Source organism: Ovis canadensis, chromosome 15 (assembly GCF_042477335.2).
Source record: "Ovis canadensis isolate MfBH-ARS-UI-01 breed Bighorn chromosome 15, ARS-UI_OviCan_v2, whole genome shotgun sequence".
Taxonomy (NCBI): Eukaryota; Metazoa; Chordata; class Mammalia; order Artiodactyla; family Bovidae; genus Ovis; species Ovis canadensis.
The window spans coordinates 57,262,184-57,285,993 of record NC_091259.1 but is presented as its reverse complement, the minus strand read 5'-3'; the positions used below and the strand labels follow the sequence as shown (position 1 = coordinate 57,285,993).

At 39.9% G+C, this 23,810-nt stretch overlaps 2 protein-coding genes and 1 pseudogene across 2 annotated transcripts; 1 reads left to right on the top strand and 2 right to left on the bottom strand.

Annotated features, from left to right (window-relative positions):
• Positions 1–932: 932 nt before the first annotated feature.
• On the bottom strand, positions 933–2,042 carry LOC138420597 (olfactory receptor 51A7-like; annotated as a pseudogene).
• Positions 2,043–16,211: 14,169 nt separating this feature from the next.
• On the top strand, positions 16,212–17,150 carry OR51A7 (olfactory receptor family 51 subfamily A member 7). Its single transcript, XM_069553742.1, has one exon. The coding sequence runs from the start codon at positions 16,212–16,214 to the stop codon at positions 17,148–17,150; it is 939 nt and encodes a 312-aa protein (XP_069409843.1).
• A 4,214-nt stretch (positions 17,151–21,364) lies between these two features.
• On the bottom strand, positions 21,365–22,306 carry OR51G2 (olfactory receptor family 51 subfamily G member 2). Its single transcript, XM_069553280.1, has one exon. The coding sequence runs from the start codon at positions 22,304–22,306 to the stop codon at positions 21,365–21,367; it is 942 nt and encodes a 313-aa protein (XP_069409381.1).
• Positions 22,307–23,810: the final 1,504 nt, after the last annotated feature.

The window sequence follows — 23,810 nt, the reverse complement described above, 5'->3', positions numbered from 1 at the left end:
TAAAATACACAGTACTATATATAAGAGAGATAATCAATAAGGACCTACTATACAGCATGAAGAACACTACTCAATATTCTGTATTGACCTAAATGGGAAAAATATCTGAAAAAGAATATGTAACTGAATCACTTGGCTGTATACCTGAAAGTAACACCACATTGTAAATCAACTTTGAAAAGTGAAAGTCACCCAGTCATGTCTGACACTTTGCGACCACATGGACTATAGTCCATGGAATTCTCCAGGCCAGAATACAGGAGTGGGTAGCCTTTCCCTTCTCCAGGGGATCTTCCCAACCCAGGGATCAAACCCAGGTCTCGCACATTGCAGGCAGATTCTTTACCAGCTGAGCCACAAGGGAAGCCCAAATCAACTATAACCCAATGTAAAATTAAAAACAAAAAACAAAAAACAAAAAACCAAAAAAAAAAACAACAACAAGAGCAAAGGGAGAAAATACATAAGCAACTCATATTTGGAAAACAGACTTTTTAAATTTAAATGGGAAATCAAGAATTTAAATTGAGTCCCCATAGTAAATACATGTCTGAAGGCTGCAGGAAAGAAAATCAGTAACTGGTTTGGAGTAATGTCTTTAGACTCCAGCTCCTCTGATATTCATTCTCTATAAGGGAAAACAATCTCTACTTCCATTTTTACATCCTTGTGTTGTAAATACTGTAACTAAAATTCCACTTCCATGTATTGGTTCATGATTTTAATTATATTACAGAATTATCCCATACATACCTATCAATGCCCATGTAAGTCCTAAGCTCACAGACCTCAAAGCCCAGATCCTATATTGTTGTACTGATTACAATCATGATTAGGAAAGATAAGAAAGACCCATCCATAATAATTTGCTTAGAAAGGTATTGTTTTATTCCCTGAACCTGGCTGACCCTGCCTTACTTTTCCCCATTCCTTTATTTTAGACCAAATTTCCCCAGAACCTTCTCACGAATTTGCTGTGTCTTCACACAGTAGACAATTGGATTCATCTGAAGTGGCACTAGCAAGAAAAAGTCAGCAAAGAGGATCATGGCGACTGATGCACTTGAGCTTGCCAAAGAGGTGCATGGAAGCCAAAGAGATGATGAGCACGTAGAAGATGAGCACAGCACAGATGTGGGAGATACAGGTGTTGAGGGCCTTGAGCTGCTCCTTGTAGAATCCAATTCCCATCACTGTCTTCAGGATGAATACATAAGTGAAGTGAAAGAAAGTGAAGTCGCTCAGTCATGTCCGACTCTTTGCGATCCCATGGACTGTAGTCTACCAGGCTTCTCTGTCCATGGGATTTTCCAGGCAAGAGTACTGGAGTGGGGTGCCATTTCCTTCTCCAGGGATCTTCCTGACCCAGGGATGCATATGAATACATAGAACACAGCAATGAACACGCTGTCTGTCATCATACCGAGAGCAACAAAGAAGCCATAGAAAAAGTGGACTGTGTTGTCTGAGCAGGCAAGCTTCATGACATCTTGATGGAGACAGTAAGAGTGAGAAAGTAGGTTCTTCCTACAATAGGTCAATCTTTTAAGAGTGAAAGGAAATGGGGGCACTAAGAGCATGCTTTTAATGAAAAACACCAGACCCATTTTGGCCACTCTGGCATTGGGGAGGATGGAGCTGTATCTCAGGGGGTTGCAGATGGCCAAAAAGCGAACAAAAGCCATGACCAGGAGCACTGAGGACTCCAGATTTGTGAATCCATGGATAATGAATTCTTGAGCAAAGCTGGCACTTGGGGAAATTCCTGTAGCATTGAGAGCAAAGATCTGCAGCATAGTGGGGAGGGATGAGAGGGACAGTCCCAGGTCAGAGACAGCCAACGTGGAAAGGAAATAGTACATGGGTGCATGGAGTGAGGGCTCTGTCCTGATCATGAAGAGGATGGTGCAAATGTCAAGGATGGCCACCAGGTACATGAGGCAGATGGGGACAGAGATCCATATGTGAACATGCTCCAGTCCTGGGATTCCAATCAGGAAGAAGGTGGTGATCTCCACCTTAGAGGAATTGAGATTGTGCATGATAAATTGATTGGAAAGTATTTATTCCCAGATCTGAAATGGCACTTTCAGCATAGGTCTGTTATGCACTTCTCCCTTCTTTCAGCACTTTTGTCTGAGACATAAACAGAGAAAGACTTCTCATAAAAGAACAAGGAATAAAGAAGTTTTGAAAGACTTCTCATAATAGAATAAAAGAATAAAAGAATGAGGTATTTCTTAAAAACAGACTATTGATAATATAGTCAGATAATGTTAACTGACAAGGAGAACCATGGATGTCACACTTCCCCATTAGGTCCTGAGAAAAAAAGTACCCAACTAAAGATATGTCCTGCAAATAAATTCCCCTTCTATTATTAGTTTTTGCCCCTCCCCATGTATAATCTAATTAAACAATTTATACAGTCAGGCTGAACTATAGGGTAACTCTTTCTGCTTGATCCAAAATGAACATAGAATTAAGAAGAAAAGAAGAAAAATGGCAAAAAATAGATTTTAGTAAAGCAGTTAGGAAGTGGTTTCTCCAATTTCCAGAGATGCTTGCTCCAAACACTTTTCAGGCCAGCCTTCTAAAGCTGAATTCACTTGCAAGCTCTCTGTAGAGCTTGCTACCACTGTTGATAGCACCATCCACCAAGTAGAATCAACTGTGACAACGTAAAGGTACAAAATCAACACTTGCTCAGTCAGATCAAGAGATGAAGATGAGAGATGGCTCTTAACAACCTGAAAGAGGGAAAAAAGGAACAAATATGTTGAAGAGATTAAAAAGAGAAAACATCAGAAACTATTACTCTGTGCTAGGATCACAGAAAAAGCAAGAGAGTTCCAGAAAAATATCTATTTCTGCTTTATTGACTATGCCAAAGCCTTTGACTGTGTGGATTACAATAAACTGTGGAAAATTCTGAAAGAGATGGGAATACCAGACCACCTGACCTGCCTCTTGAGAAATCTGTATGCAGGTCAGGAAGCAACAGTTAGAACTGGACATGGAAAAACAGACTGGTTCCAAATAGGAAAAGGAGTACGTCAAGGCTGTATATTGTCACCCTGTTTATTTAACTCCTATGCAGAGTACATCCTGAGAAACGCTGGACTGGAAGAAACACAAGCTGGAATCAAGATTGCTGGGAGATATATCAATCACCTCAGATATGCAGATGACACCACCCTTATGGCAGAAAGTGAAGAGGAACTCAAAAGCTTCTTGATGAAAGTGAAAGAGGAGAGTGAAAGAGTTGGCTTAAAGCTCAACATTCAGAAAACGAAGATCATGGCATCTGGTCCCATCACTTCATGGGAAATAGATGGGAAAACAGTGGAAACAATGCCAGACTTTATTTTTGGGGGCTCCAAAATCACTGCAGATGGTGACTGCAGCCATGAAATTAAAAGACGCTTACTCCTTGGAAGAAAAGTTATGAGCAACCTAGATAGTACATTAAAAAGCAGAGACATTACTTTGCCAACTAAGGTCCATCTAGTCAAGGCTATGGTTTTCCCTGTGGTCATGTATGGATGTGAGAGTTGGACTGTGAAGAAGTCTGAGCACCAAAGGATTGATGCTTTTGAACTGTGGTGTTGGAGAAGACTCTTGAGAGTCCCTTGGACTGCAAGAAGATCCAACCAGTCCATTCTGAAGGAGATCAACCCTGGGATTTCTTTGGAAGGAATGATGCTAAAGCTGAAACTCCGGTACTTTGGCCATCTCATGTGAAGAGTTGACTCATTGGAAAAGCTTTGATGCTAGGAGGGATTGAGGGCAGGAGAAGAAGGGGATGACAGAGGATGAGATGGCTGAATGGCATCACTGACTCAATGGATGTGAGTCTGAGTGAACTCCGGGAGTTGGTGATGGACAGGGAGTCCTGGTTTGCTGCTATTCATGGGATCGCAAAGAGTGGGACACGACTGAGCGACTGAACTGAACTGAACTGAAACATTCTTTAGACAATTTTTACAGTTTCACTTTCAAAATATTTGTTCCATTTTTATGTGAACTTAAAAATAAATGTTTATCTGTGAAGTTTCATATGCTTACTGATGAACAGGAAATAGTAAAATAGCATAATTTCTTTGAGGATAAGAGACAATTGGCAAAGTCCTGATCAGTTTGAAACATAATAAACCTCCTACTAACAATCAGTTCAGTTCAGTTCAGTCTCTCAGTCGTGTCTGACTCTTTGCAACCCCATGAATTGCATCACGCCAGGCCTCCTTGTCCATCACCAACTACCAGAGTTTACCCAAACTCATGTCCATCGAGTCGGTGACGCCATCCAGCCATCTCATCCTCTGCCATCCCCTTCTCCTCCAGCCCCCAATCCCTCCCAGCATCAGGGTCTTTTCCAATGAGTCAGCTCTTCGCATGAGGTGGCCAAAATATTGGAGCTTCAGCTTCAGCATCAGTCCTTCCAATGAACACCCAGGACTGGTCTCCTTTAGGATGGACTGGCTGGAGCTCCTTGAAGTCCAAGGGACTCTCAAGAGTCTTCTCCAACACCACAGTTCAAAAGCATCAATTCTTCAGCACTCAGCTTTCTTCACAGTCCAACTCTCACATCCATACATGACCACTGGAAAAACCATAGCCTTGACTAGACAGATCTTTGTTGGCAAAGTAATGTCTCTGCTTTTTAATATGCTATCTAGGTTGGTCCAATTTTCCTTCCAAGGAGTAAGTATCTTTTAATTTCATGGCTGCAATCACCATCTGCAATGTTTTTTCAGCCCCCCAAAATAAAACTGACGTTGTTTCCACTGTTTGCCCATCTATTTCCCATGAAGTGATGGGACCAGATGGCATTATCTTAGTTTTCTGAATGTTGAGCTTTAAGCTAACTTTTTCACTCTCTTTCACTTTCATCAGGAGGCTTTTTAGTTCCTCTTCACTTTCTGCCATAAGGGTGGTGTCATCTGCATATCTGAGGTTATTGATATTTCTCCTGACAATCTTGATTTCAGTTTGTGCTTCCTCCAGCCCAGCATTTTTCATGATGTATTCTGCATATAAGTTAAATAAGCAGGGTGACAATATACAGCTTGACATACTACTTTTCCTATTTGGAACCAGTCTGTTGTTCCATGTCCAGTTCTAACTGTTGCTTCCTGACCTGCATATAGATTTCTCAAGAGGCAGGTCAGGTGGTCTGGCATTCCCATCTCTTTCAGAATTTTCCACAGTTCATTGTAATCCACACAGTCAAAGGCTTTAGCATAGTCAGTAAAGCAGAAATCGATGTTTTTCTGGAACTCTCTTGCTTTTTTGATGATCCAGTGGATGTTGGCAATTTGATCTCTGGTTCCTCTGCCTTTTCTAAAACCAGCTTGAACATCTGGAAGTTCACGGTTCTCGTATTGTTGAAGGCTGGCTTGGAGAATGAGCATTACTTTACTAGCGTATAAAGGGTCCTTTGCATTTGTTTCTCAAGTGCAGTGACTCATGTGGAGAAGTTACTCAAGATGTTCAAATAAATTTATTGCCTTGAGAGACAGTCCTACATGTTATTACTAAAAAGAATTAAAATTTAGGGATACTATCTCTAAGGTGAATGATATCTCAGACTCTTTATATACACCTTATTTAATTCTCAGAGAAACCTTGTGAAGCAGGTACTGCTATATCTCTGTTTTATAAATTAAAAAAGAAATACATAGCTAATCGTGGATAGATATCCATATATGTGCTGCATACATAGTGGTGTCTAACTCTTTGTGACTCCATGTACTGTAACCCAACAGGCTCTTATGTCCATGGAATTTTACAGGCAAAACACTGGAGTGGGTTGCCATTCCCTACTCCAGGAGGTCTTCCTGACCCAGGGATTGAACCTGCATCTCCTGTGTTTCCTGTGTTGGCAGGTGGATTCTTTACCACTGCACCATCTGGGAAGCCCCAGTCATGGATGGAACTAGAATTCAAACCCAGGTGTGTCTTATTCTCTGGCTGAACACTAAGGACTGTCTTATACTACACCTTACAGTACTTTCCTTGCAGTCACGTACCACTTACCTGGAGTAGCTAGATCATTTCCAGGCCCCTCTTCCAATTAACATGAGGCTGTAATATCCTCTCACCTGCCCTTTCTTCTGAGACTAAATAAAGTCCTCTCCTCTGATTTGAGTCTAGTGACTAAGATCCTGTCATCCATGGCCTGACTTCTGTACCCATGTCTACCTTCCTAGTCTTTGCTTAGATGAACACATTTTACTCTTTCAGCTGATGAGTCTGCCTATTTCCCAGTCCCTATCCCACAGAGTTCCAACTCTATCCAGCGTTTTGTCTAACTGTGCCTGAACAACTGGATACTTTCTAAGATGAACCATAGAAAGGTGAACTGAACAGTGGCAATGGATGGCTAAAAGCATTTTAGTGCATTTTTACATTTTCATAGCTTCTTCTCCAAATTTAAGCTAAAAGTATCTTCCTATCAGGTAAACATATCACCAAGAGAAGCTCTCCTAGCCCTTTCTCCCCATTGCAATCTTTTTTGTTTTTGTTTTTTACCTTTGAGCCCTTCCTATGTCAATAAGTCATCCTTATTCATTATCCTCTCTAAGGCCCAGTTCATAGTTTCCATGTTTCAGACATAAAAACTGTACAAAGCCATATTATAAGACAATGCTATGTTAGGGCCCTACTGCACTTACCATGTAACCACACAGTGAAACAGAAATGATTTTAGGCTAGAGGCTTCTCAGCCTCAGTGTACCGCATCTGTTGACCAACCTTCATCTACAGATCACCCTTTCAGCTGTCTTTTGAGTTTTGTACTTATGGTACACCAATTCCTATAGCTCTGCTATCCTCTGTAAACAAATGATTTCCCCGATAAACTTCCTAGAAATTCCCAGAAGAGAGCCTGATACAGGATTGTAGTTTTAACTCACTGGTTCCCATAAGAACATGAAAAGGTCAGACTGCAATTTTCCACAGGTTTTGGAGAGTTGAACATATCAAGGAGAGCCTGCCTGAGAGATTAGAGAAAGCAGGTGAAGCTACCAATACATTATTTAATTCTAAATTAACTGATACATTATTTTAGGCTCAATACTTCTTAATTTCTTTTTATTTTCTTACAGTCAATGAAGATGTTTTCCCTTTTTAATTATTAAAATGCAAATTACATGGAGTAAGATGGATACATCTGGAGTGTACAGCTCAATTTCATTTTTATCTACATACGCAACAAAGTAGCACAAAAACAGGAAAGTGCTAAAATCACCAAATCTGATTAATAATTTGTCTTTTTCCAGAGAAGGAAAAATATCATATGACATCCCTTATATGTGGAATCTAAAAACAAATAACATAACTTACAAAACAGAAGGAGACTCACAGACTAAGAGAAAGAATTTATGGTTGCCAGGGGGAAGGGTGGGGGGAAGGGATAGTTAGTTTGGGATGGATATATACAGATTACTATATTTGAAATGGACAACCAACAAGGACATACAGGGAACTGTGCTCAATGTTATGTGGCAGCCTGGATGGGAAGGATATTTCAGGGGAATGGATACATGTATATGTATGGCTGAGTCCCTTCACTGTTCATCTGCGACTATCACAATATTGTTAATAGGCTATACCCCAATACAAAATTGAAATAAAAAAAAACTGTCTTTTTATTTTTAGTACTGTTACTTTTTCTTTGTGTATTTTGAACCTTTCTTATTACATGTCTAAACAAAAGGCTTCCCATGTGGCTCTAGTGGTAAAGAATCCACCTGCCAATGCAGGAGACACAGTGATGTGGTTTTGATCCCTGGGTCAGGAGATCCACTGGAGAAGGAAATGACAATCCACTCCAGCATCCTTGTCTGGGAAAGCCTAGGGACAGAGGAGCCTGACGGGCTAGTCCAATGTGTCCCAAAGAGTTGGACATGACTGAGCACACATGTATAATATTAAGACTGCTATGACATCTTAATGAACTGATGCTTTTATCACTGCAAAATGTTTCCTTTTAAGTTGGTGATGCAGTTCACTTCAGTTCAGTTCAGTCGCTCAGTTATGTCCAACTCTTTGTGACCGCATGGATCATGGCATCTGGTCCCATCACTTCATGGGAAATAGAAGGGGAAACAGTGGAAACAGGGTCAGACTTTATTTTTCTGGGCTTCAAAATCACTGCAGATGGTGATTGCAGTCATGAGATGAAAAGACACTTACTCCTTGGCAAGAAAATTATAACCAACCTAGATAGCATATTCAAAAGCAGAGACATTACTTTGCCAACAAAGGTCCGTCTAGTCAAGGCTATGGTTTCTCCAGTGGTCATGTATGGATGTGAGAGTTGGACTGTGAAGAAGGCTGAGTGCTGAAGAATTGATGCTTCTGAACTGTGGTGTTGGAGAAGACTCTTAAGAGTCCCTTGGACTGCAAGGAGATCCAACCAGTCCATTGTAAAGGAGATTGGTCCTGGGTGTTCTTTGGAAGGAATGATGCTAAAGCTGAAACTCCAGTACTTTGGCCACCTCATGCAAAGAGTTGACTCATTGGAAAAGTCTCTGATTCTGGGAGGGATTGGGGGCAGGAGGAGAAGGGGATGACAGCGGATGAGATGGCTGGATGGAAATGAGTTTGAGTGAACTCAATGGATATGAGTTTGAGTGAACTCTGGGAGTTGGTGATGGACAGGGAGGCCTGGTGTGCTGCAGTTCATGGGGTCACAAAGAGTTGGACACGACTGAGTGACTGAACTGAACTGAACTGGACTGCAGCACGCCAGGCCTTTCTGTCCATTACCAACTCTTGAAGATTACTCAAACTCGTGACCATTGAATTGGTGATGCCATCCAACCATCTCATCCTCTATCGGCCCCTTCTCTTCCTGCCTTCAATCTTTCCCAGCATCATGGTCTTCTCAGATGAGTCAGTTCTTCACATCAGGTGGCCATAGTATTGGAATTTCAGCTTCAGCATCAGTCCTTCCAAAGAATATTCAGGAATGATTTCCTTTAGGATGGACTGGTTTCCTTGCAGTCCAAGGGACTCTCAAGATTCTTCTCCAACAGCACATTTCAAAAGCATCAATTCTTCAGTGCTTAGCTCTCACATCCATACCTAACTACTGGAAAAACCATAGTCTTGACTAGACGGACTTTGTTGGCAAAGTAATGTCTCTGCTTTTTAATATGCTGTCTAGGTTGATCATAATTTTTCTTACAAGGAACAAGTGTCTTTTAATTTCATGGCTGCAGTCACCATCTGCAGAGATTTTTGAGCCCCATAAAATAAAGTCTGACACTGTTTCCACTGTTTGCCCATCTATTTCCCATGAAGTGATGGGACCAGATGCCATGATTTTAGTTTTCTGAATGTTGAGTCTTCAGCCAACTTTTTCACTCTCCTCTTTCACTTTCATCAAGAGGCTTTTTAGTTCCTCTTCATTTTCTTCCATAAGGGTGGTGTCATCTGCATATCTGAGGTTATTGATATTTCTCCCAGCAATCTTGATTCCAGCTTGTGCTTTATCCAACCCAGCATTTCTCATGATTTCCTGTGGTCATGTATGGATGTGAGAGTTGGACTGTGAAGAAGGCTGAGCATTGAAGAATTGATGCTTTTGAACTGTGGTGTTGGAGAAGACTCTTGAGAGTTCCTTGAACTGCAAGGAGATCCAACCAGTTCATCCTAAAGGAAATCAGTCCTGAGTGTTCATTGGAAGGACTGATGCTGAAGCTGAAACTCCAATACTTTGGCCACCTCATGCGAAGAGTTGACTCATTGGAAAAGACCCTGATGCTGGGAGGGATTGGGGGCAGGAGAAGAAGGGGATGACAGAGGATGAGATGGCTGGATGGCATCACTGACTCGATGGACGTGAGTCTGAGTGAACTCCAGTAGTTGGTGATGGACAGGGAGGCCTGGCGTGCTGCGATTCATGGGGTTGCAAAGAGTCGGACACGACTGAGCGACTGAACGGAACTGAACTCTGCATGTAAGTTAAATATGCAGGGTAACAATATCCAGCCTTGATGTGCTCCTTTCCCAATTTGGAACCAGTCTGTTGTTCCATGTCCAGTTCTAACTATTGCTTCCTGACCTGCACACAGATTTCTCAAGAGGCAGGTAAGGTCGTCTGGTATTCCCATTTCTTTAAGAATTTTCCCAAGTTTGTCGTGGTTCACACAATCAAAGGCTTTGGCATAGTCAATAAATCAGAAATAGATATTTTTCTGGAACTCTTTCTTTTTCAATGATCCAATGGATATTGGCAATTTGATCTCTTGTTCCTCTGCCTTTTCTTGCTTTAAATCCCATGTGCCCTGGAATTTATGGTTATATTCAATTTGTATTGGAATGCATGACATTTTCCCCATCCTTTTACACTAAACTTATCTGTGTCTTTTTATTTACCATGCAGTGTATGTAGTCAGAATGTTTTTTAATCTTGTGTGACAAGAGTTCTTTGGAATCTTTAGCCCAGTGGACTGTAGCCCACCAGGCTCCTCCTTCCATGGGATTCTCCAGGCAAGAATACTGGAGTGGGTTGCCATTTCCTTCTCCATTAGCCCAATATAGTTAATACAATTATTGATACTTTGATTGTATGTTTGTCATTATTTTATTTGTTTCCTCATTATGTCACCTATTTTCTCTTCTCTGTCATAACTTTACTCACTTACCCACTTCTTTTGAATCTTTAAATCAAATCAGTTCAAGTAAGTTTTGATATTCTGTTTTATTTATTCAGTTGACTGTTTGGCTATACTTTTTTGTGGTTGCTCCTTGGGTTATGGTATGCAACCTTAACTTATCAGATTCTGCCTATGAATTAATATATTCTACCCCACCCCAAAATCCTACTACTGGGCATATACCCTGAGAAAGCCACAATTCTAAAAGACACAATGTACCCCAATGTTCATTGCAGCATTATTTACAATACCCATGTGGTGGAAGCAACCTAGATGTGCATATATGGATGAATGTATAAAGAAGCTGTGGTACATATATACAATGGAATATTACTCATCTATAAAAAGAGCAAATCTGAGTTAGTTCTAGTGAGGTGGATGAACCTAGAATTTGTTATACAGAGTAAAGCAAGTCAGAAAGAGAAAAGCAAATGTCATATATTAATGCATATATATGCAATCTAGAAAAATGATACTGATGAACCTATTTACAGGGAAGAAATGGAGACACACATGTAGAAAATGGGCTTGTGGATACAGTAGGGGAAGAAGAGAGTGGGACAAATGGAAGAAAGCACTGACGTATATACACTATGTATGTAAAACAGATATCCAGTGAAAAGTTGCTGTATAACCCAAGGCGGCCTCCAGCCCGGAGCTCTGTGTTGACCTAAAATGGTGGGGGAGGAGGAGGGGAGGAAGGCTCAATAGAGAGGGGATAAGGAACAAGAGAGTTTATTGACCTCTCTTCCCTTCCCTCTCTCTTTCCCCTCCTTAACCCTTCCTATCCTTCCCTGTTTATCTAGTCCCCCGGTCCTGGACACAGGAATCTGGTCGAAGGGCCCTCAGTCTGAGCTGAGGATTGGAGACTGATCACTTCCTCTTGGCAGAGAACTTGAATAGATGGTATGGTCTGATATCTGGTAGGGCCGAGTTCCAGTTCTCCCTTCTCTGGAGGCCCAGGAAAAAGTCCCATAATGCCTGGGTATCTGTAGGTGGCAGGAGACGTCTGTAAGGCCACCCCTTTCCCACCCCCGCCTCCCGCCTCCTCCCCATTCTTCTTTCAACCTGGCTTCCTTTCCTCCCTTGAAATCTTTGATGTTAGTACTTGGATCTGAAGTTTCCTGTCTTTATAGGTTTTCTGAGAGACTGTATTCTTGTATTTAAGGGCTTCCCTGGTGGTGCAGAGGTTAAAGAGTCTGTCTGCAATGTGGGAGACCTGGGTTCGATCCCTGGGTTGGGAAGAGCCCCTGGAGAAGGAAATGACAACCCACTCCAGTACAGAGGAGCTTGGTGGGCTACAGTCCACAGGTCTGAGAGACTTCACTTTGAAGACTGAGAGACTTCACTTTGACTATATGTATGATTATGGCTGATTTGCATTGTTGCACAGCAGAAACCAACACAACATTGAAAAGCAATTTTTTACCAATTAAAACATAAATTTGAAAAAATAAAATAAAATCTTATACTACCCCATAGGTAACATAAGAAACTTTTAATAGTATAATTCATTTATCTCATTTTGACCTGGATGTAATTATTGCTGAGTACATATTTCTACCTTTGTTACAAATCTCTCAATGTAGTGTATTTTTTTTAACCTTAAAAAGTAAATCATCTTTCCTAGCAAATGAGAAAGGAAAATAATATTTTATGTTTACTCACATATTCACCCCTTTTAATATATGTCATTCTTTTCTGTTTAATCTAAGTTTCCATCTTGTACTATTTTACATCAGCCTGGAATACATATAATTTTGGAATACTTGGTTAGAAATCTAACAGGAAGTGGCAGAAGATGTCTATTTCAAGGCTCGTCTAATCACATTTGACAAAAATGGGTCAAATTAGTGAAATCACTGATAAACTATCCTATAGTTTATAAAGTGCCTTCTTAAACATTTGATATTTTGTGTATTATTTTTCCATTTTGTCAATGATTAAACTGAAGTAAAAGGTAGGTGGTATGATCTCAAATTAGAACTCAAATATTTTGATAACAAATAGCCTATTCTTTTGCCTATATTGCTGAGTCTCTGTGACTGACACATATCAAGCATCTTTCATCAATATGATTTCCAGCATATCTTTAACTTGAGTAGTTTTCTAATTGTGTTTTGCCTCAATTGGTCTCTAGCTCCTATTGGAGTTCCTGGGTACCAAAGAGTTAATGTACTATGTCAAACCCTTTCTACTTAAGTTTGCTGGGAGATTACAGAGAGCTGGCTACTTTTTTATTCCACCCAAGGGGCTGCATCCCAGAGGGAAATAGAAGTAGGTGCATCTAGATAAATTAAATGTTAAAGTTGAAATTTCTTGCTCTTGTCATTCAGGGATATACTGAGCATCCAGTATTGGTATGTGCAAGTAGTTAAAACTCTGCTTGAAAACCCTAAGCTAAGGCTTTGTGAAACAACTCATATCTGAAGAATTGACTATGGGGAGGAAGAAGTAGCTTGAGAGAGAGACAGAGAGACTCTGTGTGTGTTCTTGTGTGTGTGTGTGTGTGTGTGTGTGTATGTGTTAAAGGAGAATGGATGGGGTTGTGTGGTCTGAAGGTTAAAAATAATTTTATTAAATCTGATATTAGCAGGATTCCATTTATTGGATAATATAAAAAGTAATAACAAGCCTTAATGTCAACTGAAAAAATGAAAAACCTTCTTTGGCCAGTCTAGGACTTGATGTGAAGAAGAAATGTTAGGAAATTTTTGTTGAAATATATAATAGTAGCTGATACTTACTAACATATTCAGTATGCAAAAACTATACCAGACTTTCTAAGATAACTATGTTAGATAGATATTATTGTTTACAATATTTAACAGCAGAGTAGACACCAGAAGCTTACCCAAGTTCACACAGCTGGTAATCTGCAAAGATGAGACATATATCCAGATGTTTCTGTATCAGATTTGAGGGTTTATTTTTTACCTTAAAGAATGGAAATTCTAAGAAATCTAGGCAATGTTTGAACTGATGACCATCTCCTTGAAATATTCCATGGGAATATACTATATCTCACTCTCTTAATTTTTCTTCCTGATGTCCAGATATTCTTGAGCAAGATGCTCTCAACAATCTTGCTACTCTTCAGGGTTCAATCTGAGATTTCAATTTTGTATTTTTCACAGTTTCCTAGGGGATCTCATCTACTCCATTGACCATAGATATCAACTATCAGTTCAATATTTCGGAATTGATGACCAATATTTATGTTGAGCTGTTTTTCCTGATGTTCAGACTCTGTATTCAAAAGCATAGTGTATAAGAATAAGTTTACCACTGAAAATGTACATGAATGGACTGAGCATAAATATCCCTTGTTTACCACTACAAAAGAAAGGGAGATGGCACTAGGAAATGCTTCTATGTCTTATATTTGTTCCACTCACATTCACTCTTTGCATGCCTCCCAAGAAACTTTCATAATCTAGAAACTATGTTGATGGCAGATATATGAAGACAAATAAAATCCCATCTATACTTTACAGTATTTAGCAGTCTGTGTATATGATGGGGGTTTGGCTGGGTAGGTATACATGAAAATAGTACATTATAAAAGTATAGAAGAGACTATAGTAAAAACTGCAAAGCAGAAATATTCCCTGGAAGACCAAAAGCAACACCTCTTAGCCAAAAACAGCAAAAAAGGAAAGGGTTATGTGCTTTTGGGAAATGAGGACTTCCTCCTGGGGTGGAAGGATCAGCATAAAATTTGCTAAATAGGCAAAGTTTGACAGATTACATACAGAATGAGGTTTACAGCATTTGAAAATCTACTACCATCTCCAAAATGCACTTTCTTTGGACTTGGCAGGAGGCTTGCTGCCATGGTGGGAGATAAATAAGATCTGTCCGACTGCTTGGGGGCTCCAAGTCAGCAGGTGAGGCTTGTTTACAAGCTGACAAAAGAGAACTGCATAGAAAATACCCCCAAATGTTGATATATAATATGAACCAAGGGCTGCTGGCTATTTATTACATTTTCTTGTTTATTCTCTAAAGAATTACAAAACAAAATATCAATTCACAATCAAACTTCAATTTAGCCAAATTATTTCCAATGTCCCCTGTTTTCCCTTGGAGACTGATGATTTTTCATCTCTTGCAATTTGAACTTATAAATTCTCTAATGAGGTTAATGCGTCATATGAACTCTTGACTTCCTTTGTCTCTCCCTTTATTTTTGTGTTTTGCCATTATTTTTGTGCAATTGAAATTATTACTTTAATAAGTTGTATTTACATATGCATGTATTCTTTATGTTTACCAAATACAAATGGGATTTATGATGGTTAGCTTAAAATATGTGCATTTCTCTGGTAATTTATATCAATTATCCAACACTGGGATATCTTAAAGCTCAAAAATTTCATAAGCTGCAAGACTGCATATTTTACCTTTGAAAACATAATCTGTGAACACTTTAATGACATTGTTCAGTTGATAAGTTGGGTCCGATTCTTTGCAGTCAGGCTCCCCTGTTATTCACTGTCTCCCAGTTTGTTCAGATTCATGTAAGAGACTTTAACAATAAAATCAATTTTTTTAAAATTTTTTTAAATTTAAATTTATTTATTTTAATTGAGGCTAATTATTTTACAATATTCTATTTAGTTTAATGCATAGGTGGAGTTAAAATTTTTACCTTACAAAGGTAAATGGAATGTTTGGGATACTTTTCGTTTTGAATTTTGTTGACTAATTCAGTCATAGAATTTCTTTGACTAATTCAGTCATAGATAAAAATATAAGATAATTGATCAAGAGAAACAAGATGAATACGATACTAATGCATGGCTTCAACATTTTCTCTTGAAATAATAATAACTTGAAGTGTGGCTCAAAGGTGTCTGAGCTAGAAATTATCATATTTTGTGTAGGAAAATGAAGGCATTATGGATACATAACTCCCAAGGGAGTATCCATATTCCATTTCTCCTAGCTTTTCATTTGAAAACCACTATATCATCAATATTAATATATTACAGATACATGTTCATGATTTTTTGAGCCTAGAGTAGTGTTTATGCTTGTGTATAAAATAGAGTAATAAATACCAAGATCACAAATTTAAGAATTAAATTAGTTTATAAATTTACTTTCTAGCATTTGATATTCACCATAGTGTAGATATCTACAGGGATCTCTGTGTAGGAGAACTACTGAAGATCATGTGGAAAAGCTGCAGAAAAGATTCTGAGTATCTGTCAGTAACTCAGTCAAAGCAGCTTTGACATGAGTTTCATATTTGGCTAGAAATTTTGGAAAACCACCACCTTAGGATAATTCACTGTAAGTAAAATTCTTATGTTAGAGGACATGAACATGTTTAAAGCTTTTTGATAAATGTTGGCAGTTCCTTTTTATTAATATTATGTCAAATATGTGCTCCTGTATATAGTATAAGAAAAACTGCTCATCTTCCCCTGCTCCTCCCCACTCCTGTCCAGCACTGATCTTTATCCAAAAGCGTTACTGCTTTTTGTTTATGTGATTTCAGATCTGGTTAAAGAGTTCATATTCCCACTTCTCATGGCTGTTCTCAACAACTCTGAGGTCCAGCTTTTCCTTCTGATTGGAATTCCAGGATTGGAACATGCCCACGAGTGGATCTCCATTCCCATATGCCTCCTATATCTGGTTGCCATCATGGGCAACAGTACCACTCTCTTTATCATAAAGACAGAGCCCTCACTTCATGAACCCATGTATTATTTTCTTGCCATGTTGGCTATCTCTGACCTGGGCCTGTCCTTCTCCTCTCTCCCTACCATGCTGAGAATCTTCTTGCTCGATGCCATGGAAATTTCACCCAATGCCTGCTTTGCTCAAGAATTTTTCATCCATGGATTCACAGTCATGGAGTCCTCAGTACTGCTGGTCATGTCTTTGGATTGCTTTCTTGCCATTCACAATCCCCTGAGATATCATTCTCTCCTCACTAACAACAGAGTTGCTAAAATGGGACCGATTTTAGCCACCAGGAGCCTTCTCTTAGTGCTTCCATTTCCTTTCATGCTAAGGAGATTGAAATATTGTCAGAAGAATGTCCTTTCTCACTCATACTGTCTTCATCAGGATACCATGAAGCTGGCCTGCTCTGACAACAAGATCAATGTTATCTATAGTTTCTTTGTTGCTCTCTGTACTATGCTGGACTTGGCTCTCATTGTTCTTTCTTATACACTGATCCTGAAGACTGTACTCAGCATTGCATCTTTGGCAGAAAGACTTAAGACACTTAACACCTGTGTCTCCCATTTCTGTGCTGTACTCATTTTCTATGTGCCCATTATTACACTGGCTGCCATGCACCGCTTTGCCAAGCACAAAAGCCCCCTTGCTATAATCCTTATTGCAGACATATTCTTGTTGTTGCCACCCCTAATGAATCCCATTGTGTATTGTGTAAAGACTCAACAAATCCGGGAGAAGGTCTTGGGGAAGATATCTAACATATGCAGGAGATAAGATGAGGATGAGACAGTTGGACGGCATCACCAATTCAATGGACATGAACTTAGGCAAACTCCCGAAGATAGTGAGGGACAGGGAGGTCTGGCGTGCTGCAGTCCGTGTGGTTGCAAAGAGTTGGACACAATTTAGCGACTGACCGACAACAACAAGAGACAAGAACTGAATATTTAGACAATAAACTGTTGACCAGTATTTATTGGCATCTATAATATATTCAGGACTTTCCCCGATGGCTCAACACGTAAAAGAATTCACCTTCAATGCAGGAGACACAGGAGATGCAAGTTCAGTCCCTGGGTCAGGAAGATCCCCTGGAGAAGAAAATGGCAATCCACTCCAGTATTCTTGCCTGAAAAATCCCACAGACAGAGGAGCCTGGCAGGGTAGTGTCTATGGCGTACAAAGAGTTGGACTTGGATGAACAACTAAGCATATACAGTGTATTCAATGCCACAGCACTTACTCTTTAATGGAAGACTGGGGGCAGAGTGAAAAGCTGTGCAGTATGGAATTTATTATAAAGTCAAGAACACATCATAAATAGAGCACTTAATTTGACAAATAGTGATGGAATATTTATAAGTAGTATGAGTGAACCAGATTTTGGTACTTTTAAATGTCTTCAGAGGAGTCTGAGCCTCAGAATTCTCACAGAAAGGTGCAGTCCATTTCTTCCCTGTTGCCTAAGTCAAGGAATCTTTTTCTGACGGTAATCTTAAAACATCAGCTTTGCCTAGCATTCCTGTCCCCTGTATTCAATATCAAATTATTGCTTTCTAATTTTCCGCTGGTTAATGTTTACTCACTTAGCTTTAGCCATAACTGGCACTGGTCTTTTTGTTTTTCCTAACAATTACAATAGTAGATACAAAGGACTTCATCTTAGGTCCCTCAGAGCATTTTTAACTCTCACAGTTGCCTAAGTCAAGGAATCTTTTTCTGACGGTAATCTTAAAACATCAGCTTTGCCTAGCATTCCTGTCCCCTGTATTCAATATCAAATTATTGCTTTCTAATTTTCCGCTGGTTAATGTTTACTCACTTAGCTTTAGCCATAACTGGCACTGGTCTTTTTGTTTTTCCTACAACCTTTCCGTTTGGGTTTTTTTTTCCTTGTCTTTGTTTTTTTCCCCACCCCAGACCATTGACATTTATTCTGCATTTTTGGAATGCTTTTCCTTTCAATCATTTCATATCTCACATAATTTAGAATTTTATTGAACACCACCCCCCCCCCCATTTGGTTTCCTTCAGAGTGCTGTCTGAAATGGTTTCTCGTTGACTTTTCTATTGTCTGTGTCTCTCAGCTCTGTAACAACCTAGAGGGGAGGGATGGGGAAGGAGGTGGAGGGATAGTCAAGAGGGAGGGGACATAGGTATACCTGTGGCTGATTCATGATGATGTTTGGCAGAAACCAACACAATGCTGTAAAGCAATTATCTTCCAATTAAAAATAAAACAAAAAAATAAATAAACCAAGAACAAAGTCTTTCTTTAATATTTTGCCCACTGTGTTTCTAGGATGCAGACTCTGCCTAGGAAAAAAACAAACAAACAAACAAACAAAAAACCCACACTCAACAAATACTTTTGGACTGAGGGAATATTCCTTCACACACAGTTTGGGCTTCCCTGGTAGCTCAGCTGGTAAAGAATCCACCTGCAATGCAGAAGAACCCCGTTCAATTTCCCGGTCGGGAAGATCCTCTGGAGAAGGAAATGGAAACCCACTCCAGTATTCTTGCCTGGGAAATCCCATGGACAGAGGAGCCTGGTGGGGTATAGACCATGCAGTCGTGAAGAGTTGGACCCGACTGAATGACTAAGCAAAGCACAGTAAAGCACAGAGTTTTGTCTATTTAAATTTTGCTTGTTCTTTAAGAAGCAGCTAGGACATTCCCCTTGGGAAATTTTCCATTTTTTTTGGAAGGAAGTGGTTTTCCTTCACCTCAGGGCTGTTTCAGAGCTTCTTCTCTGACTGATTACACATTCTCCATGGTATGTTTTATTCCATGTCATTAGGCTTTGTTTTAGGAATGAAAGTAACTAAAATTTATTTGAAGTTAAAAAACATGATGAGATTCGTTTTGAAACTTTCATATATATATACATATATATGTGTGTGTGTGTATAATATATATATATATATATAATACTTGGACTATGTAAAAAGCCTTATGGGATAGACATTGTTAGATCCATTTTAATAGAAAAAGTTCCTAAGTTCACAGTTAGAATCCAGAACTTTCTCAAAACTGACTCCAAGTTTACTCTACTGACTAGTATATCACAGTAACTCTTTAATTGATTATAAGATATAAGAGAACATGACTCCCACTGAAGGACTGAAATTGCCTGTTGATGACATACATATTGTTTCCAGATGTGGAGTTGTAATGTATGCTTCAGTATTTGCAGTGGCTTTGTGGTTGTTTTGAAGTTTTGTGGGCGCTTCCTAAGTGAAACTAGTGATAAAGAACCTGCCTGACGATGAGAGAAACACATGAGCAATGGGTTCAATCCATAAACCACTCATGATACTCAAGGACATATTCTACTTGCTGTCTATAAGAAATCTTGGATCTTTCAAGTGATATCATCTAAGGTTCCCACATAGCTGTCACTGAAAACAGTTTTCTTATGCCAGACTGGATGAAGCACTGGTTGGCAGTGGGACATGATGCATCCAATGTTAAATGCCAAATGGGATAGGTAGCCTTGAATGAGACTAACTTCCGGTGAGAGAGAACAGTCTCCACGTAAAGGTCCTAGTAGGGAATTCTATCCTTGGCCCTCTGTCACTCTCTTTCTAAACTCTGAACTAAAACTATGCAGGGATACAACATCTTCATGCTTTCCTCTAGATGTTCAAAACTACCCTTGGTCGTATCTTATCCAGGCCTGCTTTCCTTGCAAATATCTCCAAGTCAAAATTACAAATACTGTTCTGACAAGTATTATTCAAAAGATCAATTAAAAAAATATGGAGCAATGTAGTAGCGCTGCAGTGCACAAATAGGAGGGTGTAACTAATTCTCTCCTTTTAGTTCATTGGGTCATCACGATAGGGTCAGTGCCTCCACCTCAGTCCACTTACCACCACCCACCCCCACATTATCTACTCTTCTCTGACTTGCTAGGGAAGAACAATGGCAATAAGAACAACTTCAGATATTTTCCTGAAGACAGTGTCCTCTCTCTCATCTCTGTGTCAGGTTAGCAAATGCTGTTCTCTCAGACTGGACCATCACTTTCCAGTTTGCCTGTCTAACTTCAATACATCCCTGAAGGCTGCCTTCTATGCCAACTCAAGGAAACCTTTCATTCCACTTGTTTCCCTAGCTGGAGGAAGATATCTTTCTTTTAGCTTCTATATCAACATTTTTCACTTTAACACAGTTAACATAAACATATGGAACACAGTTAACATATCGTTAACAAAGAATCCCAAAAGGTAGTGTCTTAAAAACATACATACATACAAACAAACAAACAAACAAACAGTCATTTAACTTACAAATCTGCAACTTGGGCTGGGTAAAACATTGGTTGTTTTACCAGGTGCAAGTGGGAAAGACAGGAAGGTTGGGTATTAGAATAATTTGAAGATTCATTGACACTAGTAGTTGATAATGATCCAACCAAGTCTGAGGCCTCAGCTGGGTCTATTGGCTAAAACACCTAAATGTGACCTCTCCATGTGGTTTGAGCTTCTGCTCAGTATGATGGCCAGGTTTCAAAAGCAAGCACTGAGTGAGAGCTATAGATACATATTGAAAGAGAGACAGAAAAAGAGGGAGAGAGAAAGAGAGTGAATATCAATGAGTAACATATCACCTCTTATGACTCAGCCTCAGAAGTTTTATAGCATTGCTACCTCAACAGCCAATCCATTGAGCTGCTGAGTCTGGCCCAGTTACAAGGGGAGAAGCTACATACTCCATCCCCTGATGGAGGACTCAGGCATTTCTGGAAGAGAATGGGGGATGAGACGTAACTCTGTGGCCTTCTTTGGAAAATACAAGTCACCATGCCATATTGCCATGTATTTCCTTGATACCACAGCGAGGATTCCATGACAGCTGTGACTTCTTATTTGTTCAGTAAATAAATAACAATCTCTTCCACTTCATGCACATTAGATATTATAAAGAATAGAAGAGTAAGGGTACATTTAAAAACACGGTGCCTCCAAGATTAGACCAAGCTAGAAACAAAAGGCGTGGGTCACACGATCGCGGATCTGTTTGGTCTTCACACTGTAGACGATGGGATTCATCAGAGGAGGGAAGAGAAGATACACAAAGCCCAGAATCACCTGGACCAGATGAGGTGCCTGCTTCCCAAAGCGGTGGATGACAGACAGGCCAATCATGGGAGTGTAGAAAAGGAGCACAGCACAGACGTGGGAAACACAGGTGTTAAGAGCTTTGAGCCTCTCGGCCCTGGATGCAATGGACAGGACAGTGCGCAGGATCAGGGCATAGGAGAAGAGAATGAGCAGTGAGTCTATACCCACTGTAGAAACGATGACAAACATGCCGTAAATGCTGTTGGCTCTGATGTCTGCACAGGCCAACTTCATCACTTCCTGGTGGAGGCAGTAGGAATGTGAGAGGACTGGGGAGCCACAATATGGGAATCTTTTGAGCATAAAAGGTAAAGGAATAATGAGTGCTACACTGCGACCCAATGAAGCCAGGCCGATCCTGCCAATGACTGTGTTGGTGAGAATAGAAGCATAGTGCAAGGGGCGGCAAATGGCCACAAAGCGGTCAAAGGCCATAGACAGTAGTACAGAGGACTCCAGGAAGGACAAGCAGTGAATGAAAAAGAGCTGGGCAAAACAGGCATCATGGCCAATGTCTCGTGCCCCAACCCAAAAGATGCCTAGCACTGTAGGGAGGGTGCAAAGAGACAGCCCCAGGTCAGTCAGAGCCAGCATGGACAGGAAGAGGTACATGGGCTCATGGAGCGAGGGCTCTGTTTTAACGATAAAGATGATAGTGCAGTTGCCCAGGATGGAGACTGTGTATACGAAGCACAGTGGGATGGAGATCCAGGTGTGCATGTGCTCCAGGCCAGGAATGCCACTCAGCAGGAAGGTGGAGGACATGCTGCTGCTGTTCTCCAGGGACCTCAATGGCATTGTGTGTGGAGGGAAGGGGAAGGTTGGGGTTCCTTCAAATTGCTGAAATGAACTGAGGAAAAGCTAGTGACTGCACCTGGGAAGATATTTTTTTTTTTTAAAGAGAAAGGTTAGAATCAAATAGATTTAACTCCTCCAGAAGTCATTTCCTTCTGGTCCCTGGTTTCCTCTCAACATTTATTTTTTGTTTTGAAGAGAAAATCTTTTCTTTGAAATTGTTTTGCCTTGCTTCTTCAGGCTAAGAGTTGCGAAACACCTTCACTACAGTGCATATAATTCACCGTAGCAGATATCTAAATTCGTTACACTTAATTTCATTTATATCTTATGAGTAGGTCTTTAAAGAAACACTTCCTCATATGCCTTTTTCCTGCTGGGGCTCTCGCTAATATTTCAACCTTTCTTCCAGCTTCTCTTCTTTTCCTTCTTAGTTCCTTTCCTATTGCATTATCTTTTTTTTTCCCTTCCTTCCCTCCCTTCCTCCTTCCTTCCTTTTCTCTTCCCTTCCTTCCCTCTTTTTTCCTTCCTTCTTTCTGTTTTATTTCCAGTTGTGGATAATTGGTAAACTTGGATACCTTCTCATTTTCTCCTTTGATCTTCCTATTTTGGAAGCTTAGCTTGATCCAGAAAACACATAAATGATACTCAGCTCACAGAATTCCAGAGAGAACTGGAGGGTACAGGAATGGCTGTCTGTAAAGTTACTCTTGGCTGCTGGGATAAGAAATCAAAGCTCTGATGCTCAAAATAGTCAGAAACTGCCATTCCTTCTAAGTCTATGGATTCAACTACTGTGAACCTAGGTGGGAGGGACCCTGGCACACCATCAACCCTGGCCATGACCCAAATCACAAGGCAGAGTCCAAGTGCATCCAGAGAACAAGAGGCAACAATGCTAGGGCTTATTCTGTCGATGAGAAGATGAAGACTTAGAAGAGGATATTACTGGGTGGAAACCATGTGTTAATTTTAGCCTCCCGACTTCCCGGGCATTGATCTTTCCACTACTAATCCCACTACAATGTGAACTCAAAATGGGTGAGGGTTTTGCTTTGTTGACTTCCGTCAAGACAGTGCTTAGAAGGTACCTTAGTACACAGAAAGTGCCCAGCACTATTTTTTATGAAAGAGTACGAGTTCAATTTTATTTAGCTAGCTGTTACTAACTTCATGCATGTTTTATCTCCCTAAAAAATCTGTGAATAAAGTTCTATTAACAGTACCATGTTATGGATGAAGAAACAGAGGCTTAGAAAAATCTGACATTTCTAAGATCAAACTAAAAGTAAAATGGCCAAAATGGGATTTGAATCAAGATCTGATTTTTTCTCTAGATTTCAAGCTCTAAATAATGGCTATATACAACACTGTCAACTATCAGCAACTAGCATGAAATCAAGGCTTAATGGACCTTCAAAAAAAAGTTCTGACTCTTTAGTTGAATTAATAAATAAACTTCCTGGAGAAATACACACAATTGTATACACAGACATTTTCTTTCTTG